At 60.4% G+C, this 21,726-nt stretch overlaps 1 protein-coding gene across 2 annotated transcripts in view; it reads right to left on the bottom strand.

The window, feature by feature from the left end:
• The window catches only part of SORCS2 (sortilin related VPS10 domain containing receptor 2), a 488,954-nt gene that overhangs the window by 28,739 nt on the left and 438,489 nt on the right, over window positions 1-21,726 (bottom strand). For both annotated transcript variants that reach the window (XM_014855228.3, XM_070506280.1), the window contains exons 11-14: window positions 17,290-17,392; window positions 10,625-10,701; window positions 5,545-5,636; window positions 4,479-4,586 (exon numbers count right to left, since the gene is read on the bottom strand). In XM_014855228.3, coding sequence (XP_014710714.3) covers window positions 4,479-4,586; window positions 5,545-5,636; window positions 10,625-10,701; window positions 17,290-17,392 — 380 coding nt within the window. The remainder of the gene's footprint in view (window positions 1-4,478; window positions 4,587-5,544; window positions 5,637-10,624; window positions 10,702-17,289; window positions 17,393-21,726) is intronic.

Below are 21,726 nucleotides of genomic sequence, written 5' to 3'. Positions count from 1 at the left end.
GGGGCCCAGCGAGGACCGACCACGCTTGCCCTCTGCCTCTTCCTGCCCCTGAGCTGCTGCTTCCGACACGATGGTGGTGGGAGGCCCGCACAGTGGTGACCGCGCCGCGAAGGTGTCCTGCCTGCACCTGTCCTGATGCCGTCCTTCCATCCACAGCCCTCTCGCTGGAGAGTGTCACTCGTGGGGGACATTCTCTGCCAGGCCATCTCCCTCTCGCAGACGAAGCCTGCTGGTTGGTCACTTAGAGTGTGAGGGTCTTCTCTCGTCTAAGGGATGCTCTTAGAGGGAGAAACTCAGGTCCTCGCCAGTGTCCTCCCGCGGCGTGAGGCTGGGCTCTGCTGCCCTGAAAGCCACGTTCTTATGACTGTGACAGTGGCGTGACTGCTGATGTGTATGGTGCTGGTGCATCTCTCCTTCAGTCCTCCCCAGACCCCGCAAGGTGACCTGTTATCATCCAGCTCACAGGTGAGGAACCTGAGGCCAGGGACCCACGGGACGCACGGCCGCGGCCCCCCCCCCCCGGAGGACCCAGGGCTGGTGACTCCAGGAAACACCGTCAGCACTGGCCCAAGTGGCAGACACAGTGGGTCCCCTCCCCGAGGAAGCCTCGGTCTCCCTGGGTGCCCCGCGTGAGTGGGAAAGCCGGGTTTGGTTGGTCTCATTAGTCCCCACTGGGTCTCTGAAGTCCTGCCTTCTGTGAAACCTAGAACCTCAGCTGATCCTGCCAGGAGCACCTGTCATCAGGGTCATTCTGAGTTTTAGGAAGTGGGTGCCAAAGGGAGCCTAGGAAAAAGGGACAGTGGGGCAGGCAGTCGGCGAGGAATCCATGCCCTTTAAACAGCTCCCTCCCTCCCCCCTGGGGTGCAGCCTGGGGGCCCTTGAGCCGGGCTGGGGAAAGACGACTATGGTCAGCTTGGACGAGACCTTGGGTAAAGAAACGACGTGGAAAATGCTCTCAACTGTGTAAGAAACAGGAGCGGGGGTGGGGGAGTGGACGGGGGGACACACGGGACAGAGAGAGAGAGAAAAGGACAGAGAGAGAGAGAGAGAGAGAGGGAAGTGGGGAGACAGAGACTGGTCTGAGCGAGGGCTCTACGACGGTCCGGCAGTCCGGGAGCCCAACTTTTCACTCTGACGCGCTGGCATGTTCCCTCCTTCACCGTCTAAATCATTTCTGTGTCAACCGGCGTTTGAAGGGTGTTTGGAGGGGGTGAAACGGGAGGCCTGTGGGTGCCGTTCTGGTGTTTTGAAAAGAATCTGAAAGAGCCTGGCTGTGAATTCTGCCGTTAGAATCCACATTCATTAGAATGTCTGGGGATGAAAGGCCGTCTGTCGGTGGGAGAGGAAAACTGTGCTGTCTCTGGGGCCGACCCGGCCCTGATGCACTGACACGCGGGTGGAGGGCTGGCCTCCTGCAGCCCCGAGTTCAGCGCCCTGGGGGCAGAAAGTGCTCCTACTTCCGGGTGGGGGACGCTGAGGCCCGAGACCCAGCTGACGGCCCCCTCTGCGAAGACAGCAAGGGCCAACAGTCCCCTGTGTTTCTGAGTCCCCCATTCCGCTCCGTGGCCTCTGACCCTGGGAAGCTGCTCAACCATGCGGAGGGGCCTGGCCGGGCCTGCCCACCATACCCGAGAGAGCCCTGCCTGACCCGAGCTGCCCCCAGCAAGAGGGAGCGTGGACACACACAGTTGGGCATGACTGTCCTCCCCAGGGACACAGGGCAGCGTCGCAGGTCCCCCCGTCTCTGGCTCTCCAGGCCGTGCAGAGCTGACCCCAGAGGGGTCCTTCCCACCACTTCCTCGGCGCAGGATTGCTGGCGGGATGGCCGCACCTCTAAAAGAGGGGAAGAAGTCCTCCCGCAGAGACTGACTTCTTACGAGAACAGAATGAGAAAACTTGTAAAAGCGGCCCCATAACGTGCGGCCGCGGCGCAAGAGGCCACACTGGCAAAGATACGGGGCGGCCCCCGGCAGGGTCACCGGAGCTGAATTTAGTCTGGCAGGAATTCAGACCACTACCTGTCCGCCATCTCTAACACCCTGACAAGGGGTCCTCGTCACAGATCCCACGCCCCCCCCACCCCCCGCCCACGGTTCCCTGAGCCTGGGTGTGGGCTCCGAGGCGGTGGCCGTCAGTGGGCGGACCTCCAGGGCTGTGCTCCAGCCGGAGGAGGCAGGGGCCGCTCGCATAGCCTCCTCACAGACAAAGGGGGCATGCTGGGCCTGCAGAAGGGCAGAGGCGCGGGCACAGCGGGCAGGGTCATCCGCGTTGGGCGGTTTCTGCCTGGTTGGCCTGCTCCCCACAGCACGGCCGTCCGAGGGCCCCAGGACGGGGCCTCCGAGGGGATGGGGCACACAGAGAGGTCGGGGGCTGGGGGTCAGGCGCCGTGGGGGCTGATCCAAGGGGGACTCCTTGGGGAATTGGGAAGTGGGGGTGCCAGCCCTTCACGGCTGATGGGAAAGTGGACGGGGCCTTGGGCTCGAAGCCCCCACGAGCTGGAAGTGCCAGCAGGCGAGTGTGACGGGGTAACGACCGGCGCTTCCCACGGGGCTGTGCCAGGGGGGCCCCCCGGGTGATGAATCCACGCCACCCAGGCCGAGTGTGCAGGGTAGGGGGCACGCGGCCCGGCCACTCCACTGGGAGCAGGCAGAGCTGGCCCCTCTGCTCCAGGAGGGACCGAGCCAGAGCCGAAGGACAGTAAAAATCTTCGCGCGGGACAGTGTGGGCTTCTTGGCCCGCAGCTCATCCTTGGGCCTGTGTCCCATCCATCCAGCCCGGGTCAAAGGTCAGCTGCTCCAAGATGCCTTTGACCACCACCTGACCCCAACAGCAGTCCCTCCCCACCCCAGCTCACCCTGTTATGTCAGCACCTGTCACATTAATGAGGAATTGGTGTTTGACCTGTCTGTCCACTCGACTGCCAGCTCTGGGTCACCTTGGGGGCCTTGGTGCCCAGGATGGTGGGCGGCACGTTGCTGGCCAGGCTGGAGTGACCAGGGAAGGGCCGGCCCCCATGGCTTCCCTGCGGTGTGGAGCCCAGTGGACTCAGATGGCGGGAGGAGGCGCATCTCCCTTCCACCCGGACCGCCTGCCCCTGGCCGCGCCCTCAGGAACCTTCCTCAAGTCCACCGGGGAGGAAGAGAGGGAGCAGCTGGGGAGGCCGGTGCAGGGCCCCAGGGGTCACAGCGCAGGCGTCCAGTCCCAGGGGCCACAGCCCTGGCCCTGAGCTCAGCAGTGCACTGGGGAGAGCTGTGGGCACTGCAGTGGTGGCCAGGCTGCCGCAACAAACTGCCATGGCTGGGCCTTCCATCAACAGAGACCAACTCCCTCACGCTCTGGAGAAATCTGAGACACAGGCCTCACGGGCCTGGGCTCCTCGGACGCTCCAGGAGGGTCCTTCCTGCCTCTTCCAGCCCCTGGGGGGCTCCGGGCATCCCTGGGTTGTGGCCACATCGCCCAGTCTGTGCCCCAGTTGTCACGTGGCCTCTCCCTGTGTCTGTGCATCTCGGGGTCCTCTCCTCTTCCATGAGGACACCAGTCCTCGGGTAGGCCCCAGGCTCACCCCGCACGCCCTCACAGGAGCCTGATTACACCTGCAAGACCCTGTTTCCAGACAAGGTCACGGCCACGGGTTCTGGGTGGCTGTGAACTTTGGTGGACACTGTTCTCCCCAGGACAGGTGCCATCGACGAAAGGCCAGAAGAAGGCGGGGGCCCCCTTGGCTCGGCGCTCCAGGTGGGGTGGGCATGCATGGCATCGGCGGATCCTGGAGCTGCAGGAGTGCGGCGTCTCGGCCCAGCCCGCCTGACTCGGCTCTGCCAGAACAAGTCGGGCCCTCCGATGGCCCCTCGAGTCCCCGGGCCGGGTGAGTGCCCTCCCGCCAGGCGCGGCTGGGGCCCTTCAAGCCCTCTGTGCTCTTCTTCAGTCCCCCACACTCTTGCTCCTGGGCTGTGAGTGGCTCTGAACAGGGCTCCTGATGCCCTTTGCCCCCTCCCGGGGCCTCGTGCAGCATCTGGCCCAAAGTGGGCTGGCGGGTTGGAAAAAGATGGCGACTCAGGGCTGTGAGCTGCAGCCCAGAGCCCAGCCTGACCTGCGGTGGGGCCCTGGGGCTGGACCCAGCCTGGCTCCGCCTGCACTGGCCCGTCTGGGCCTCAGGTCCTCACTGTGCAACGGGCCTACGCGTCCTTTACAGGTGCCACAGGAAAATAACAACAACGATAATAATCAACTCGGGAGGTGGAAGCGGCAGTGGTCCAGAGCCGGCCCTTGACTCTTGGGTCCACCCCTCACTAGCCCACGGTGGGTGTCCCAGACAGAGTGGCCACCGCCCCGTGGCTGGGCGTGGAGGAAACAGTGGACAGAAAGAGACACGGAGGCAGCTGCGGAGACCGGGGTGAGAGTGGGGGTGGGTTTCAGAGCAGCAAGGGCCGAGGTGACCCTCTGCCACAGCCCGCCTGCCCCATCCCGCGGGCACTCACGTCATGACCAGCGTCTCGTCTCCCGGCTCACTCAGCAGCCCGTCCACAAACACAGAGGTGCTGGTGAAGTTGTGCGTGCTCCAGGTGAGGCCCTCGTCCACGCTGAACCTGCAGGAGAAGGGGTCACCATCCGCAGGGCCCGCGAAGGCCCTCCCCGTGTCCAGGGCGTCTGCTCCACTGGATCCAGCCAGGCTCACAGCCAGGGACAAGCACTGTCCAGCTGAGGCTGCTGGAGAACAGGCGGGAGCAGTGGCCATGCCTGGGACCAGCCCAGCATTTGGACCACAACTGGATCCCGACCTCACTCTCTCCTGGGAGGCCACAGTGGCTACCCCCATCACCAAGTGGTGTCCACATCTGCTTAACAACACCACAGCCAAGGACTCCTGGGTGTGCTGTCTGGGTACCACAAAGATGCTTTGTAGTCCCTGATTGCAGAGTTATCTGGGCCTTAGAAACATCCAGCTCAGCCTCCCCCAGTGCCTGAGCCCGGCCCAGGGGTTGCTAGGCCAGAGACAGCAGCTACTGTCTCCCAATGCAGTGGCATATTACAGGGCCACCAGCTCCAAGTGTAGACAGCTCTTTTTCAGACTAAAGTGATACTGACTTCCTGGCAACTCTCCCAGCTCTGCCTTCTGGGTCCAGAGCACATACCTGCCCTTACTTCCCCACAACTGTCCTTCAGATGTCTGAAGCTGATGCCAAGCCCACTTTCACCCAGGCACAGGCTGCTGGCTTCCCTGTCTGGCCCCACTTCCTCCACTTAACTAGTTCCTGTTGATGCTTGAGAGTCACCTCTTCTGGGAAGCCCTCCATGCTCCCCTAGACTGAGGTCTCTGGCTCACCTGACCCCACTGCTCTGTCATTCCCTGTTTCCTCATCTCCCCACGCCCGGCCCAGGGCAGCGCTGGGGGAGGCCCGGCTGGGCTCGCTGCTACCCTCTGCTAGGAGGGCTTTGGGCCGCTGCCCTGGGCCCACAGGGAGCTGTTCTGGGACTAGCCCGAGGGGCTCCCAGGAGGAGAGAAGAGCCCGCCCGCCCTGCACCACGGCGCTGGCCCCTCATTACTTGAGGATCTTCAGGGGGATGGAGGTGTCCTTGATGGCCACGATCACGCCGCCGTGGTCCAGGTAGAGGATGTGGTGCTCTTCCTCGAACACCTGCAGAGAGGCGGACGGCGCTGAGGGCAGGACCCTGAGAGGGTCAGAAGTCGTTCAGGGTCAAGGGTCACTCGCCAGGGGCAGAACTGACAACACACAGGCTGGGGGGGCGCCGGCAGAGGCCAGCTCCCTGAGGCAGGGCTGGTCAGGGCTCCCCGAGTCCCCCAGGCCATCGCCGAGCTCTTCCACAGCACCCGGACCCAGGACACGTGAGACAAATGGATGACGGTGCCATTTCAAGACCACTGAGAGACGGTGCTCTCGACAGGAGAAACTCATGTCCCGGGAAGGCCGACAGCATGAGACCAGAAAGAAAGAATGGAACTTGGGATAGGCAGCCTCAGTAAAAGCACACCCCTACTTGACATCAAGACTCAGCTCAAGTGCCGCCTCCTCCAGGAAGCCCTCCCTGACACCAGGCTGCCTGGGGAGTGCCTCTGGGCCCCCGCCCCAGCACTTACTACACTAATTCATTGCTGTTTCTTCCAGCCAGGGACCTCCTCAAAGGCTGGGCCTGCATCAGGGTCCTCTTTGTGGCCCAGCATGGCTCTGCTCAGAGCTGGGGTGCCTGTGCTCAGGGAGTGTGTGTGGGATGAATGAATGAATGAGTAAGTGAGTGAATGAATGAACGGCCACCGAGTCTTCACGGAACAGAAGGTCAAGCGGTGGGACAGGGCTCACGCAGGAGGAGATGGCTCTGTGGCCTCACGTGTCTGCAGACAGCCAGGGGCCCCTTTTCCAGGTGAGGGAGCCGAGGCTCGCAGCACTGGGGGCACAGCCGCAGCTGGCAGAGCCGAGCGCGGCTCCTAAGTCACACCAGGACACCGGGCTCACTGGGTCTTCGTGAGCACAAGCGCCCAGATGGGAGCATGTGTCCTGCCCGCCCAGAGAGGGATGCAGGTGCCCTGCATCTCTGCTCTCAATCATGGCCCCAAGGCGGGAGTGGTCCAGGCCCTGCTACCTCCCACCCTGTCTGCCCGGCTGTCTCTGGCTCCCGGCTCCCAGGAGGAGAGAGGAGAGAGCCAGCAGCCCGGCCCCCGCTGGCTCCTCTTCCCTCTCCGCCTGTCCAGACCCGGGGCCTGGCCGAGCCTCCTGCTCTCCTGGGCTGGGTGGGGCAGCTGCTGCCAGGCCAGCGGGGACGTGGCCCCCGGGGCTGAGCCCGGTGGGGAGTGGGCTCCCTCCAGCAGATGTTGACCAAACCCCGCCCTGCCATGCCTGGCCCCACAGGACGAGCCGGGAAAGCTCCCCAACTCCAGGGGACTGTTCCAGGACACTGAGCCAGCGGGAATGTTGTAAAAAACCGCCAGTGGGTCTTCTCGTTGCTCCGCCATCTGGAGCCTTTTCTGTGTCTCAGTGTTGGGTTTTCCAGGAGGGGCCAGCAGGATGCATGGGGAGGACACAGGGCAGAGGCCCCACATCTTAGGAATATAAGACCTCAGCAGAGCTGCGTCGGTGCCTCCCGGCCAGGCCCTCAGCCCTGACAGCCCATCACTCCCACACCCCTCAACCCCACCAAACCTTCCGGTGGCCTCCCAGGGCTCTTAGAACCATGCCAAACCCTCCCATGGCCTCTGGGGCTCTGTAGCAGCTGCCCTGTCCATCTGTCTCCTACCCTCCCTACACCAGCCAGCTCGCCTCCTCTCCTGGAACATGCCTCAGGCCCTTTGCACACGCTGTCCCTTGCCTGCAAAGCTCTTCCCCAGATACTTGCACCTTCTCCTCAGCCTTGCTGGCATTTCCCACTGCTCTTGGGAATTCTCCGGGAAACACTTCTGGCTTGAATAATGGAGAGGCCCCTGACGAAAAATGGTGGGAAGTGGGCAGAAGACTCCCAGAGCCCACCCTCCCTTCCTCCCTCCTTCTCTCCCTTGACATTTAGAGCAGGAGGCTGGCAGGTCTGGTAAAATGACACAGAGAAGGGGGACCGACAGGACCAGCCACAGTGGGCCCCTCCCTGCTGGGTGACAGCTGCTGCCTATCAGGGGCCTCCAGGGCCCCCGCAGGCGCCTTCGTGAGTGGGTTGGGTGCGGGGTGGCAGGATGGCTCATAGCGCTCTGCTGCAACAGGGCAGCTTCTCCAGGAGAAACCGGGGGACCTGGTGTCTGTGAGCCGGTGAACACGCTGCAGGGGGTGGGGGGGGGGCGGGAGGCGGTGGGCAGCAGCCCCCTGCTCACACAGGTCCTGGTTAAGGTCAGCCACTTGGGGGTTATTTCAAGGAGACGCTGGAGGTTCAGAGACACACACTGACTCGCCTGAGGCCACACAGCTGGTAACTGGCAGAGCCCTTTAGACCCCAGGTCTCTGACCCAACCCCTCGCCCCTTCCACCTCGACTCTTAGTCCCTGGGCACCCATCCCACAAGCAGGACAGGGAGGAAGAGCTGCATCTCGTGAGCGATGAGGTCGCAGGCTGGAGGGGAGCTCAGAGCAATAACTCAGAGGCTCCCCAGACACACCCCTGCAGCACCAGGTCCCACTGGATTCCAGGGCTGTGTCTGCAGGGCATCAGGGAGTCAGCGTGCCTGATGTCCTTTGTCCCAACAATTAGCTCAGGAAGATGCTTGGGATAAGATTACATTAACAGAGGTAGAGTTTCCTGGACAAGGGAGGTGACGGCCTGCTGACTTTAGGATACTGTGAGGAAGAACTTTTCACAATTCTCTTCCCCATCCATCCACCCATCTAACAGACCCAGTGTTCCAGGCCCTCTCTGTCTGGGTGCTGGGATCCAGAGCTAGAGATGAAAGTCTGGACCCCAGGAATTCACAGCTTGGGGAGAGACCTCCAAGGAGGCAGACCACCTCCACGCACGTGTCTCTGCCTGTGCGGGGGGCGCTCTCAGTCCCCGCTCCCCTGGGGGCCTAACCTTCTCCCTTTCATGGGGATGTCAGGCTGCCGCACAACAGGGCCCGGTGAGTGAGGGGGAAGCCTGAGTGGGTTCTCGGGCCAGTGCTCTGGCAGGACCTCCCTGGGGACCAGGCTGCCTGCCGGATGGGGGGTGAGGGGGACCACACCAGACGCCGGCTCCTCCCTCCAGGACGGGCAGGTGTGTCCGCCATGTCCACCCACTGGGAGACAGGGCGCCTCCGGGCATCCCAGGGGCCCCACAGACAGTTCCCCCTCTTCAGCCCCGGCTCTCCTGCCCCACAGTGGGACTGCTCTTCTGCGCCTTGACCGCCCCGTTCCCTGCCTCCCCGCACCCTGGGCTCCGGAGTGAGGCAGGGGGCTCCCGGAGCGTTTTCTGGCCATTGTTTTTCAATCATCCCAGGAGCTCGTGCTCTTAAAAGGTCACGTCCATTCAACAGCACACCCGCCGCCGTCGTAATTCCTATTCTGAGAGTTTGCCGCTCAGCCATGTCTTACTACATCCTTGACCACCTGGCCTGAGCTCACGGGGTCGTCTTGTCCTCTGAGCCTCTGTCCCACCCTGTCCTCTGCCTGGGCACCCTCTCTGCCCCCTCCTCCCCGGCAAACTCCAAAACCCAGCTCGAGCGTCTCCCCCTCCCTGACACGCACACGCACACGGCGCCCCTCCTCTCCTCCCCCACGCACCGCAGCCCCGCTCATCTGGTGCCCCCCCCATCATTGGGGAACAGGTACCCCAACGCCAGGCCCCGCTCAGCACCTGAGCAGACGTCTCCGATTTACCCCCGACATTCCCAATATGAAGCCCAAGCAGACTGCTCGCCAGAAGCACCCTGTGGATACCCCACAGCCCGTCTCGATCACAGGAGACCTCTGCTCTGTCACCCCGGACCATCTAGTCTAATAAAGGGGGGGGCGTGTCTCTGACAAATGGACAGGCGGTGACCTTTAACAAACTTTGGACATGTTTCACTGGTTTTAGTGAAATAGAAATGTTGTAACACAATAAATCTCTTTTGCCCTTTTCAAAATTCCTTGTTTCTTGCATATCATTAAAAATTTCGGGGCCTTGCACCAGGCTGCAGGTGAGCTTCATGCTTTGGGAGTAAATATTTGTCCGGAGCGTTACCTGGGAGAGGGGCTGGAGGTGGTGTACACAGACGCGCAAAAAATGACCCTAAAACAGGGCTTCCTACACTGTCGGGCAGGGGAGAGGCCCCTGAGAGCCCAGAGTACTTTCTCAAGCCTTTAAAGCAGAAACTGGCACTCCACGCGGCTGGCAGAGCAGAGGAGGACTGTTTCCTTTTCTGGAAAAAAACAGCAAGTGCAGAGGGAGCTGGCCCCTCCTGGGGCGGCACGTTCGGGTTCAGCTCCTGCACAGGGTGCATGGGGCCTGTCAGCCGTCCCGCCCTCGGCCGCCCCGTGTTGTCCCCGGGTCTCCCGCCAGCAGCACGACCCCTCTGGGCTGAGAAGGTGCGCTCGGAACCTGGCGTGGGGACCATCTCCTGCGTAACTGCTTCCCTTTCCTTCTTTTCCTGGGCCACACTGGATGTCAGATCGTCGTCCCCGGATGTCTCCTGGATGCCGCAACCCAGACTCAGCGTGGCCTCCCAACCTGCCCTTCCCCCACGTTCTCTTTCTCTTTCATCGCTCTGCCATCCACCCAGCGGCCATCCTGCCAGGACACAGGAGTCGTCCGCGGCCCCCCACCTCCTGGCCTCTGGGCTCCCAGAAGAGCTCAGCCCAGGCCCTGGAGTCCCCGGGTGGCTTCCTGCCAGGACGGCACCTCCACCCCGTCCCTGGCATTTATGGCCTCTGCTTCGACCCTCACGGTAATGTGTCTGTGTCTGGCCACGTGAAGATGTGCGTCAGATCTGTAATCCTCCAGCTGTGGCCACGGAAGGAATGCTGGGTGGCTCGGGCCAGCCCGGCCTGGACTTGCTCTTTGTGGACGGCAGACATAAAGTCTACTAACGGGAGCTGCGCCCAGCCACTCGGGCCGGGGAAGACGAAGAACCGCGCCTCAGAACCCCGGGAGCGGGGGTGTGCTGGAACAGACGGCCCTCCCGGGATCTCTGGGTGGGTGGGCGTGGGGCGGGTGCCAGGCCCTCCCCGCCCCCTTACCTGCCGCCAGCTGTGCCCGCAATCGGACGTGATGTACATCTCCTCCTTGTACTCCACCAGCTGTGAGCCCAGGTTGCCTGGTCCAGAAGGAGAGGGCGGGTTGCTCTCAGGATCAGCCACTTCCCCGTTACGGGGCCTGAGCCCAGACAGACCCCAGCAAGTGCTGAGTGTGCCTGGGTCGATGTGTCCCACCACCAAAGCCACGCGTGCCCCTCTCATACAGTGACGGGCCTGCTGTAACCACGACGCTTGGGCCCTGGGTCTGAGTCTGTGCAGGGAAGGACGAGCCTTCCACAGACAGCCAGCCTCAGGGGCTCCGGGCGAGGCCCAGGTGCGGGCAGAGCTCGAGAGCTTCAGGGCACCCACGGGTGATGGGTGTGGTTCAAGAACAGGAAGTGTGGTGCAGTGGTCAGGGACAGGTCAGAGGGGCCTCCGGCAGGTGGCAGCCCCTGACAGGCTTTAAAGTGGGGGAGGACAGGGCTGGCTTTGCAGGTGGTGGCGGCTCCCTGGGGCTGGTGCAGGGGGGACCAGAGGCAGGTCCAGGGCATGATGGGAGGTCCAGGCGAGGGGCAGGTGCTCAGGAAGCGTCTGGAGGAGACGTGCAGGACGGGGAGGTGGGCGCCAAACCAGGAGGCTCCTCCTTGGTCAGAGCTCACTTGAGCCCCTACCCGGCTGGCTCGAAGGCCGCTCTACAGGGCTCAGATTGAATCCTGGGGTGGGACCAGAGCCAACTCCACAGATGAGGAAGCTGAGCCAACATGGGCTCCCACACGCAGAAAGTGGCCACCTAGAAGGACGTGGGCTCCAGGAGATCACCGTGGCCCCCGGAGCTGGGCCCTGCTGCCCCAAATGGCCTCCTGGGGAGGACCTTGAACAGTGGGATTTTCCCATAAGCTGGACTTGGCAGGTTTCTGATGTGCCCCATGGTCACGGCAGAGATCAGGGGTCCGAGCCGCCTGGATGATGGGGACATGTGATGAGGACACTGAAGCCATTCTGGACTCTGGCCTGGAGCCCCTGATGCCCCTGCCCTGGGTGACCTGTGCATGCCTTGCCATGTGAAGCCTTGTTTATGCAGCACTCACAGGGGTCTCTCACCCAGAGTCAAGTTTAGATGTCACTGGAAAATTCCAAAGGAGATGGATTTTTCTTGATCAGAGGAGTCAAAGGGAATTTCAAGCAGAGTGTTTGTGTGCCTGCCTCCTTTTTTTTGAGGCCCAACCAACCACCAAGCCATCCATCCTTTATTAACTTATCTATCCATCCCCCCATTCATTATCCATCCATCCATCCATCCATTCTCCATCTATCCATCTACCCATCCCTCCTTCATTAGTTTTTCTACCCATCCATCCTTCATTAATTGATCTATCCATCCGCCATTCATTATCCATCCATCTGTCCATCCACCCATTCTCTATCCATCCCTCCTTCATTAGTTTATTGTCTATCTACCCACCTATCCATTATCCATCTACCCATCCATCCTTCATTAATTTATCTATCCATCCCCCATCCATTCTCCATCCATCCATCCATCCTCCATCCATCCATCCTTCATTAGTTTATTGTCTATCTACCCACCTATCCATTATCCATCTACCCATCCATCCTTCATTAATTTATCTATCCATCCCCCATCCATTCTCCATCCCCCATCCATTCTCCATCCATCCATCCTCCATCCATCCATCCTCCATCCCCCATCCATTCTCCATCCCCCATCCATTCTCCATCCATCCATCCTCCATCCATCCATTCTCCATCCCCCATCCATCCATCCTCCATCCATCCATTCTCCATCCCCCATCCATCCTCCATCCATCCATTCTCCATCCATCCATCCATCCATCCTCCATCCATCCATCCATCCATCCTCCATCCATCCGTCCATCCTCCATCCATCCATTCTCCATCCATCCATCCATCCATCCTCCATCCATCCATCCTCCATCCATCCATCCATCCTCCATCCATCCATCCATCCTCCATCCATCCATCCTCCATCCATCCGTCCATCCTCCATCCATCCATTCTCCATCCATCCATCCATCCATCCATTCTCCATCCATCCATCCATCCTCCATCCATTCATCCATTCTCCATCCATCCATCCATCCATCCATTCTCCATCCCCCATCCATCCTCCATCCATCCATCCTCCATCCCCCATCCATCCTCCATCCATCCATCCTCCATCCATCCATCCTCCATCCCCCATCCATCCTCCATCCATCCATCCTCCATCCATCCGTCCCTCCTTCATTAGTTTGTTATCTATCCACGCATCAATTATCCATTCACCCACCCATCCATCATCCCCCCATCCGTCCTTTCATCTCTTCTTCCTCACTCCACCCCTCACTCATTCCTGCACCTGTTCATCAGCTGTGCTGAGCGCCTGCTCTCTGCCCAGCCCTGTGCTCAGCTGTGGGGAATTCGAGCCGAATAAACGGCGGCCCCTGCTCCAGAGGGTTCTCTATCGAGCAGGAGAAGAAGACGGGTGCCCATCAATTGCACACAGAGCTAGGACGTCTGGAAGCCCAAGGAATTGTGCAAGCAGAGGCGGGAAGGCTAATGGGACATGGGGAGGGTGATCAGGGTGAGATTCCTCCAGGAAGCAACCTCTGAGCTGCGCCTTGAAGGACAAATGTGAACCGGCCGAGGGAACAGGGAAAGAGCATGCCAAGTGGAGGGAACAGCCAGGCACTGGCGTGGAGGTGGGAGCATGACCATAGAGGGAGGGTCGTCCAGGGGAGGGCAGGGCTGCGGGGCAGGTGCCGAACTGGGTATCCTTCTACCCTCCTGCAAAGACAAGGGTGCAAGCAATGGCTACTCAACAAATGGAACGCAGTGAAGGAGTGAGTGGAATGTCTGGGGGGAGGGGCGGAGGAAGGCAGGGGCGCCCTTATCTCCCTGTCATTCCAGACGCCAGCAGACACCTGGGACGCGAGCATCCTAGGTGGAGGCCAGGCAGTGAGTGCAGGGGCGTTGGCCGACTCAGCTGGCAAGCGTGCAGCCTGTAATTTCAGCGGTGCACGTGCTGCCTTTTAAGTGACGCCCTCTGTTTTCCTTTCCTGTCTACCAAGGCTGTCAGGCTGCCAGTCATGGGCACTGGGAAAATAAGGGGAAATTCACGGAGTGTGCCCTCAGGCTGTCAGGGCAAAAGGGCCTGCTGGTGCCCTCATTTTGCAGATGGGGAAACTGAGGCCCAGGGGGACATGACTAAGAGAGGCTTCCCTGTGTCTCCTCCCTGCCGTTCCAGCGTTTCCTCAGGCCTCCTCCCCCCATACCCTGGCCTCTCTGCCCTACTTCTGTGCTCACAGCCTGGTATACAGTAAGCGCTCACTCAGTGTGCACTTCCTCTCTGTCCTTGCTCGGCCGCCCCCAGGTTTCAGAGTGGCTAAGACCAGGGGCCAGAAGAGCAGAGCAAACCAACCACACAAAATCCTCCTATCCCGCACTTGACGGAGGAGGACTCGTGACCTGGCGCCCGGCGGCCCCCTGTGCCCCAGAGCAAACACCTGCGTTACTGAGCTACAGCTGGAGCTGAAGCGAGGGGACCACCCCCCTGGTCCTCCTGTTGCCATCTGAGGTCCCAGCTCCAGAGGGGCCTAGGACCCCCCCAGGGCTGGCGGGACTCTGGTCAGCTCTCAGCCCACTCAGGCCCCTGGGCCTCACATCTGGACATGACCCTGTGGCTGTGGGCCCCTGAATGGCCAAGTCCCAGAGGAAGGGACGGGGTGGGAGGCCTGGGGAGGGGCCGCTCCTCCCCGGGAGCCCTGAGGTCTTTCCCGGCACAGAGAGGAGCTCCCCCACACGGCCCCTCAGGGTTTTCTCGGCTAATTGACTCTGTGCGGGCGGTGTCAGGCCGCGTTCGCTGGCCACGGGTGTGTGTTGGGTCTTGAGGACTCACGTGTGGGCGAGCAGCTGAGAAGCAGGCTGGTACCCAGAGCGTGCGTGACAAGCCCAGGACGACGAAAGTCAGTGGGGTGAGGAGAGGGCTCAACATCACCTGGAGCCCCTGCTCCGTGCCCAGAATTGGGGCGGGGCCCTCCAGCCTCTACGCAAATGACAGGACCAGCTGTGGACACACACATGGCTTTGCCGCTTGCTACCTGAGCCCCACACCAGCCTTACGATGGAGGTTTCATCCTCTCCTGCAGAGGAGGGAACTGAGGCTCACAGGGCCCAGTGGAATGCCCAAGGCCGTGAAGCTGGGAGGCGGCAGGACCTGGGTCTCGTAACCCCCAGACGCCTGCCCCAGGGTGAGGCCGGGAGTGACCCTGTGGAGACAGCAGCCGTCACCCCCAGCTGCCTCGGCAGCTCGGCCGTCACCTGGACCCCCGTCCATGGCCAGGGCCAGCGAGTGAGAAGCTGGTCCCTGCTCAGCGGCTGCGGTGGTGATCAGAGAGCCCGGCTCATTCCACCTTCCCCTCCAGCTCCCAGCAGACACTCGGGGCCGGAGTGGAGGACGTAAAAGATTTACACATCAAGTGACCCACATCGCATGGATGGATCCACCTCCAAGGCTGTGGTCAGAGCCAAAGGCAGCAGAGAGAAATATAAATGTAGCGCCCTGCCCTCGTGGGGACGGCCAGAGGGAGGCCTGGAGCAAAGGAGGCTGCCACGGTCCACCCTCCCCAGACTCCCTGCCAGCTCCCTGCTCTCCGTGTGACTAAGGCACAATTAAGTGACACACCTGCCCATCCTCACAGCATTCTCCAGAGGCCGGAACACTCATGCTGGGTTCTCAAGGCCTCTGACCATGGAAACATTTAAAATTGTGCCTTTTGTATTTTGGTCAAGAATTTGGGGACTCGGCCAATCAGGACAGCGCATTTTAAAAAAGCGGTCACTTTCAAACCAGAAAACCAAGCCCACAAGGATGGGGGCGCCCAACACAGGTGGGCCAGCCTGTCCGTGCGTGGACCGGGTATGCGATGAGCTGCGTCAAAAGCGACGCTGATGTGTAATTTCTCATCGACTGACCCACGTCCCAGGCAGGCAGACACTGACGAAACAGTCTGTCATTGACGAGGACCCAGGAGCGTAGGAATGAAAGGCAGCTCAGGAGCTAAGGGCTTTTACTTGTCCTGAACGTGTCCCTCCCCTCCTGCAGGCTCATCCTCCCCAGGGAGATACCAAAACGCCAAGCAGCCAGGGGCTCCTGTGATGGAAACGCAGCAGGCTGATGGGGTTCCACCTCCCCGGCCTCTTCCTCTTCGTCTCTGATTCGTCATTCTGAATCCACGCGTTCCCTCCTCTGCCTAGAAGGCCATTCCTGCCGTCTCAGCACGGCCATTCACGCATTCATTTGTGCATTCATTCACTCATTCACAAACAGCCTCTTAGAGCCGCCTAGGCCCGGCCCGGGGCTCAGGGCTGGGATGCGGCCCAAATCCACCCCTCTGTGTCAGATGGTGCTGGGCAAAGAGAGGGATGGGGGTCTGAGTTCAGGGAGCCGTGAGCCCTGGCCAGGCATCAGCTGTCCCTGCTCTGTGATGGGGCAGGAGTCAGTGTCCCTCGGACGGTCACCCACCCCATCTGCACAGAGGGAATGCAGAGCCTCGACTGGCCCTTCCTCACACGGGCCGAGCGGCCTTGGACGGGCGGCCCTGCCCCTGGTGGAACCTCAGTTTCTACAGATTTTCAAGGGGCACCGTCGCCCCCTCCCAGGGCTGGGGCCTCAAGGGACTGGGAGGTGGCAAGCACTCTGCCGGGCGTCCCCCCATAAGGAGCCTTGGCTGTGTTTCAACTTCCTAACGCCTTGCACTCTCCGAGCTTCAGACTCCCCGTCTGTCGTCTGTCGAGTGGGGCCTTCAACCTGTCGGGGGTGCAGTGGCGGTTAGAAGAGCTCCCTGCCTGGTGGGGAGGGAGGGCTTGTCCTCACCACCATCCCCTCCTCTTCCTCGGTGCTGGCCAGGGCCCCTCCCCTGGACTGAGAGCCAGCCAGAGCAACAGAGGCCGGCCGAGGAGGGGCTCACAATGATGAAGATGAACAGGAAAACCAGACGCCAGCCACTGCGATACACTTTTCAAACACATACTTTTAATTTTGAACGATTCTTCTAACTCAAACCTTATTTTAAGGTTTTATTCGATGAGCACACACTTAATGATCCCTGAAGGAAGTTCTAGTTTCACGGGGTAGACAGACACGTATGCAACTAACATCTCTGATTTTTTTTCTCATGATAGTTGTATATGTGTCTCTCTTCCCCCTGAACTAGAACCTTCTTCCTGGACCAATAAATGTCAACCATGATACGAATCATTCTCCCATCCATCCATCCTTCAGTTTATTCATCCCCCGCTTTGTTATCCATCCTTCCACCTGGCCATCTAACTATCCACTCTTTCGACTATCCAGCTAGCCTTTCAGTCATCCTCCCGCCTGTTCACCCACTCCTCCATCCTTCAACTGGTCATCCATGCATCCATGCACCCTTCCATTCAGTCAACACATACCACGTGCCCATCTGAGCCATGCATCACCCCTCAAGGTCTGCCATGCCAGCTGAGCTTCTGGGAGATGCTGTGCCACGCACCCTAATGGATGCACCATGGCCCAGGCCCGTGGCCAGCAAGTTTTACCCTCGAGAATGGAGCTTCTCTCATGCAGTGATGGCTCTTGCCACCCGCCCGTGATGGCAGCCTCCTACCTGCACCCATGATGAGGCCCGGAGCAGTGTCCTTGGTGTGCACGGTGCCCGACACGTAGGGGTTGTCTGCCCAGCGCAGGTGCAGGTGGAGGTGGCAGTCTGGCTGCAAGGGGAGAGAGCGAGCTGTGGTCAACATCTGGAAAAGAGGAGTGCCCCTAGGAAAGGCAGGACTGAGGCGAATCCAGCCTTGCGGTTTTTGGGGGGGCAGGTAGGGCCAGGAGCACCTCGGAGGAGTGGAAGGAGGGTAGAGGGAGGCTCTGAGGCTGGCCCGAGGTGAAGGCCATCAGGCCTGGGCCAGGTGACTGCTCACGGATGAAGCCAGCGGGAGGGTTCTTCCAGCACCGGTGCTGGCGGGGGGCCTCCCAAATTGCAGTGGGCATGCTCACGTGCCATGCTGGGCCACCGGACGTGGTTCCTGGGGCCTGCACAGCCCCTGCTCACATTCATTCATTCATCCGGAACCTTTCCTGGGGCCTCTCATGTGAGCACTGCAGCCTGGGCCTCAGGGAACGGCCGTGGGACACCCTGTGGGCCCTGTGCCCTCCGTGAAAGGCAGGGACAGGTGGAGGTGCTGCAGCCCAGTTGACTCGCCAGCCTCAGCGTGCGCCCTGACGGCAGCTCTGGCCGGTGCCCTGGCTGGAGGGGCAGAAATGCCAGTCATAACAATCATTTCTGGGGAAGCTCACGTTGACTGACGGCTGCATCTGTGCCAGCACTGAGCTAAGCCCTTTACAAGGCTTGTCATTGAGTGCTCTCAACGTCCGTACTATCATTTCCAGTTACCAATGGGGAAACTGAGGCAGAGAGCGTTTAAGCGACCTGCTCAGAGGCAGGAGTGGGGCTGGGGCTACAGATCTGATGACCATGCTCTGAGCCCCGCGGGTGTCTGTCCCTGCAGGGAACACTCTTCCAGGCCAAGCTGGGCCAGCAGCCTCCCAGTATGAGGCAGCACCAGCAGCCTCCTGTCCGGCCACTTGTCAGGAATAGACCCCTTGCCCATCTCCTCCTGGCCGCCCGCACCCCAGCTCACCCCTGGGTGGGACTGGGGGGTGCAGGGGGAACAGACGAGCTGAGAAGGATGCATCCTGTGGACTGAGGCCTCCCTGAGTACCACCCAGGCCTCAGTGGCTCAAAGCCACAATCCTGCCTGTACCCCTCTGTCACATCCTTGAGAGAACACAAAAGCATGGGACACCGGATGAGGTCCAAGGTCTCTGCACAGCTCCCTCCAGGGTGCCAGAGACTGCACTGGGCAGTGACCGGTCAGCGTCAGCCAGGGGCCCGCACTGGCCGCAGGAGGCCTGGTTCTTCTCCCCTCCCTCCCGGAGCCTGAGGGGCCGAGTCCGAGGCCTGGCTGGCTGAGCCACCTGGACAATGTAGAACTTCCTGCCTCCGCTGGACAGGGGAGCAGGAGGGCCACCAGAGAGACCACAACGCCAAAGGAGGTCAAAGGTGTTTTGAGGGTGACAACTTTGGGGTCAGTCTTTCTGGAGTCCCCAGTTCGGGGAATTCCACAGGCCTGGAGTGTGGGCAGGATAGGGTCACGGAAAGGGCAAGGCTGGAATCCTGTACTACCCTCCTAATGCTGTGTGACTCTGAGAAAAATGCTTAGCATCTCTGAGTCTCAGTTTCTTTCTCTGTGAAATGGGACAAAAACTTCTGCTTCACAGGATTGCTGGGTTGACACAGCACAGCTTCTGAGATAAAGTCAGTGTCCAGCATCCCCTGGACAAGGTACTGCCTAATCATAAGAAAAGTAATAATTTCCTTGTCTCCCCCTTTTTTTTTTCTGGAAAACTCTCCAGTTTAGAAATACTGTAGAATTGAACACCCAGAGATCCAAATTCGAACTTAGGAGGGGCCACTCATTTTATGGGAAACTTTGGGCCTCGGTTTCCTGATTTGGGAAATGGAGACAGGGGTGCTGCCGCCCACACCTCACAGTGGTACGGGGAGAACAGTGGGGTCACTCCAGAATCCCACGGTCGTTACCACAACATACCGTCGACTGAAATCTATCCGAGCGACATCTTTTCTCTTTGTTTTGTTTTTATCCCACTTTCTTCTGGTCCGTGGACTGAGTACACTTTAGATGGATTATCCTACGTTAAAACTGAAACCCTTTAGTGGATTGGATATTGATCTGGGTCGGACGGCACTGGGTGGCAGCCCCGGGCCTGATGCGGCTGGAGACGAGCCTTATCCGTCTGCACCAGGGTTTTTGAAAATGTATTAGTTGCATCACATGTGTGATTCCATTCAGATGAAACGTCCAGAGCAAGGAGACCCATAGGATGTATACGAGTGGCTGCCAGGGGCCGGGGCGGGATGGAGAGATGGGGTGATGGTGGAAGGGGATGGAGGTTTTTTCCGAGGGGATGAAATGCGCTAAGATGGGCTGTAGAGGTGGTCTCACAATTCTGTGAATACACTACCAACCACTGAACTGTACCCTTTAAAGGAGAGAATCGTACGGTGTGTGAGTAACACCTCGATAAAGCTGTCAAAACAACAAAGAAATAAACGGTGCCAAAGTCAGCTGAGAGAAGGCCTGCGCCCTCTGCAGAGGCATGCTTTTGAAGCGGACTCGGTGGGCGGGAGACCCTCCCTGGGCAACCTGGGGAGCCCCTTGCTGAAGATGGCAGGACCTCTGGGGGGGGCCTGGTCACTGAGTCACCCCAGGGGGGGACCCCATCCAGGAACCTTGTATGGAGCGGGATGACCCGCCCCACTGAACCCTGAGGGATGATAAGACACGGCCTGTTTGGGGTTTCTCCTGATTTCCTATGATTGAAAAGAAGGTTGGGAGTTAATACCTCTGGAAAGACCAGTCAGCCCTCACCCCCTGCCCACCTGGTGACCAGACACTAATGGGAGGAGTGTCCTGGGGAGGGGTGCCATGACCCCTGTGGGCAGGGCTGGCTCCCGGGGAGGGGTGCCATGACCTTTGTGGGAGAGGCCAGCTTCCAGCTGCAGAAGAGAACTCTAAGTTAGGAGAAAAAGGAGCCCCGCCAGGGATGTGGCCCTCAAGTCCTACAGTGGCATGCTCCAGAGCAGAGATTGGTGGCACAGCCCTGCTTTGGAGTCCCAGGTTTCTTGGTGGGCCGGCTGGGGCCCGCAGCAGCTCGAGCTCCCAGGCTGGGCATCTTGGGCCGCAGCCAGCCTTTTCCGCGTCCTCTGACGCACTGTGCACGCGATACCACTGTCTATGTGCGCAGTGAGCACCGCATGGTAGAACCCGGCTGCCTTCCAGCCCCGGCCCACTGGTGGTCTGTCTTGGCCACCGGGTACCTGTTTGGGCCAGAGGCGGAACACTTCTCAGGGCTCCCTGTGGTCAGTTGTGGCCCACAGGTCACTGGCAGATGCAGGCGGCTCATGGAGGGCCTGCTGACAGCCACACAAATGTGTGTAGCTGCTGGGGGCAGGCGCAACGGCTGGTGCCTGCCAGCTTGGGAGGGGGCCTTACAAACGCCCTCCCAGCCGAGTCTGGGCCAAGCTGATGAAGGGCAGGGCAGGCTGGGCGGGCCTGAGGGCGCCGACCCCAGGGCACCCGGGCACCCTGCAGATATGACAGGGCAGCCCTTGGTGGGGTGCGTGCAGTCAGGGATGAAGGGGTCCTCTGAGGCCCCCCTGGCCAGGGCGGGGAGACCCCATGGGCAGGCTGGGGCTACGGGAGTGGGTGCTGAACACCCAGTCCTGAAGGAGGTGGGCCTGGGTAACTGCAGGGCTGGGCGGGGTGAGTGGGCCAGGTGGGGGCCACGCTGCCCCAGGGCTCCCCCTTTGTGGCCCCTCTGCATGCAGGAGCCAGCTGGTGCTCTAAAGAAGTGTCCCCCAAATCATGAAAGACTGTGGGGCGCCAGCCTGGGGAGCGAGGAGGCCACCCGCCTGGACACCCTACTTCTTGACTCAGCCCCTGTCTGAGAAGAGAGACCTCAGGCTGCAAAACCAACGAGTTTTCATTCTGAACGAAGAGGTAAACAGATTTGAGACCATCTTCCCATCCGATTTGTCCTCCTAAAACAGATCTAATCCCACCACCCATCTGTTTCCCACTGCCCGAAGGAGACCTCCGCAGGCAGGGGCCGGTCCAATAGCCAGGAGAACATTCACGACCCAGAGTTACAGGAAAAACGGAAGACTGAGGATTCACACGGGTCAGGATCCCAATCATGACATGGAAGGTGCAGATAAGCGGAGAGGTTAGAAAGAAAGACACCCAGTTATCGTTACTTTTGGGCGATACCATCACAGGCACACCTCATCTCCCTTCTCATTTGTTTCTGTATTTCCCGAGGGTTCTGCAGAAAGCAGGAACCACCTTCAGATGAGAAGTAAACTCTGAGGGCATTCGCTCCGCTCCTTGAGACGATGCGTGGCTGAGCGGAGGATGGTCAGGGACGACAGCCAGGGGAGCCAGGCTTGTCCCCCTCCGAGACC

This window comes from Equus asinus, chromosome 3 (genome assembly GCF_041296235.1).
Source record: "Equus asinus isolate D_3611 breed Donkey chromosome 3, EquAss-T2T_v2, whole genome shotgun sequence".
Lineage (NCBI taxonomy): Eukaryota > Metazoa > Chordata > Mammalia > Perissodactyla > Equidae > Equus > Equus asinus.
The sequence above is the reverse complement of the archived record's forward strand: the minus strand, read 5'-3'. Positions and strand labels throughout refer to the sequence as shown.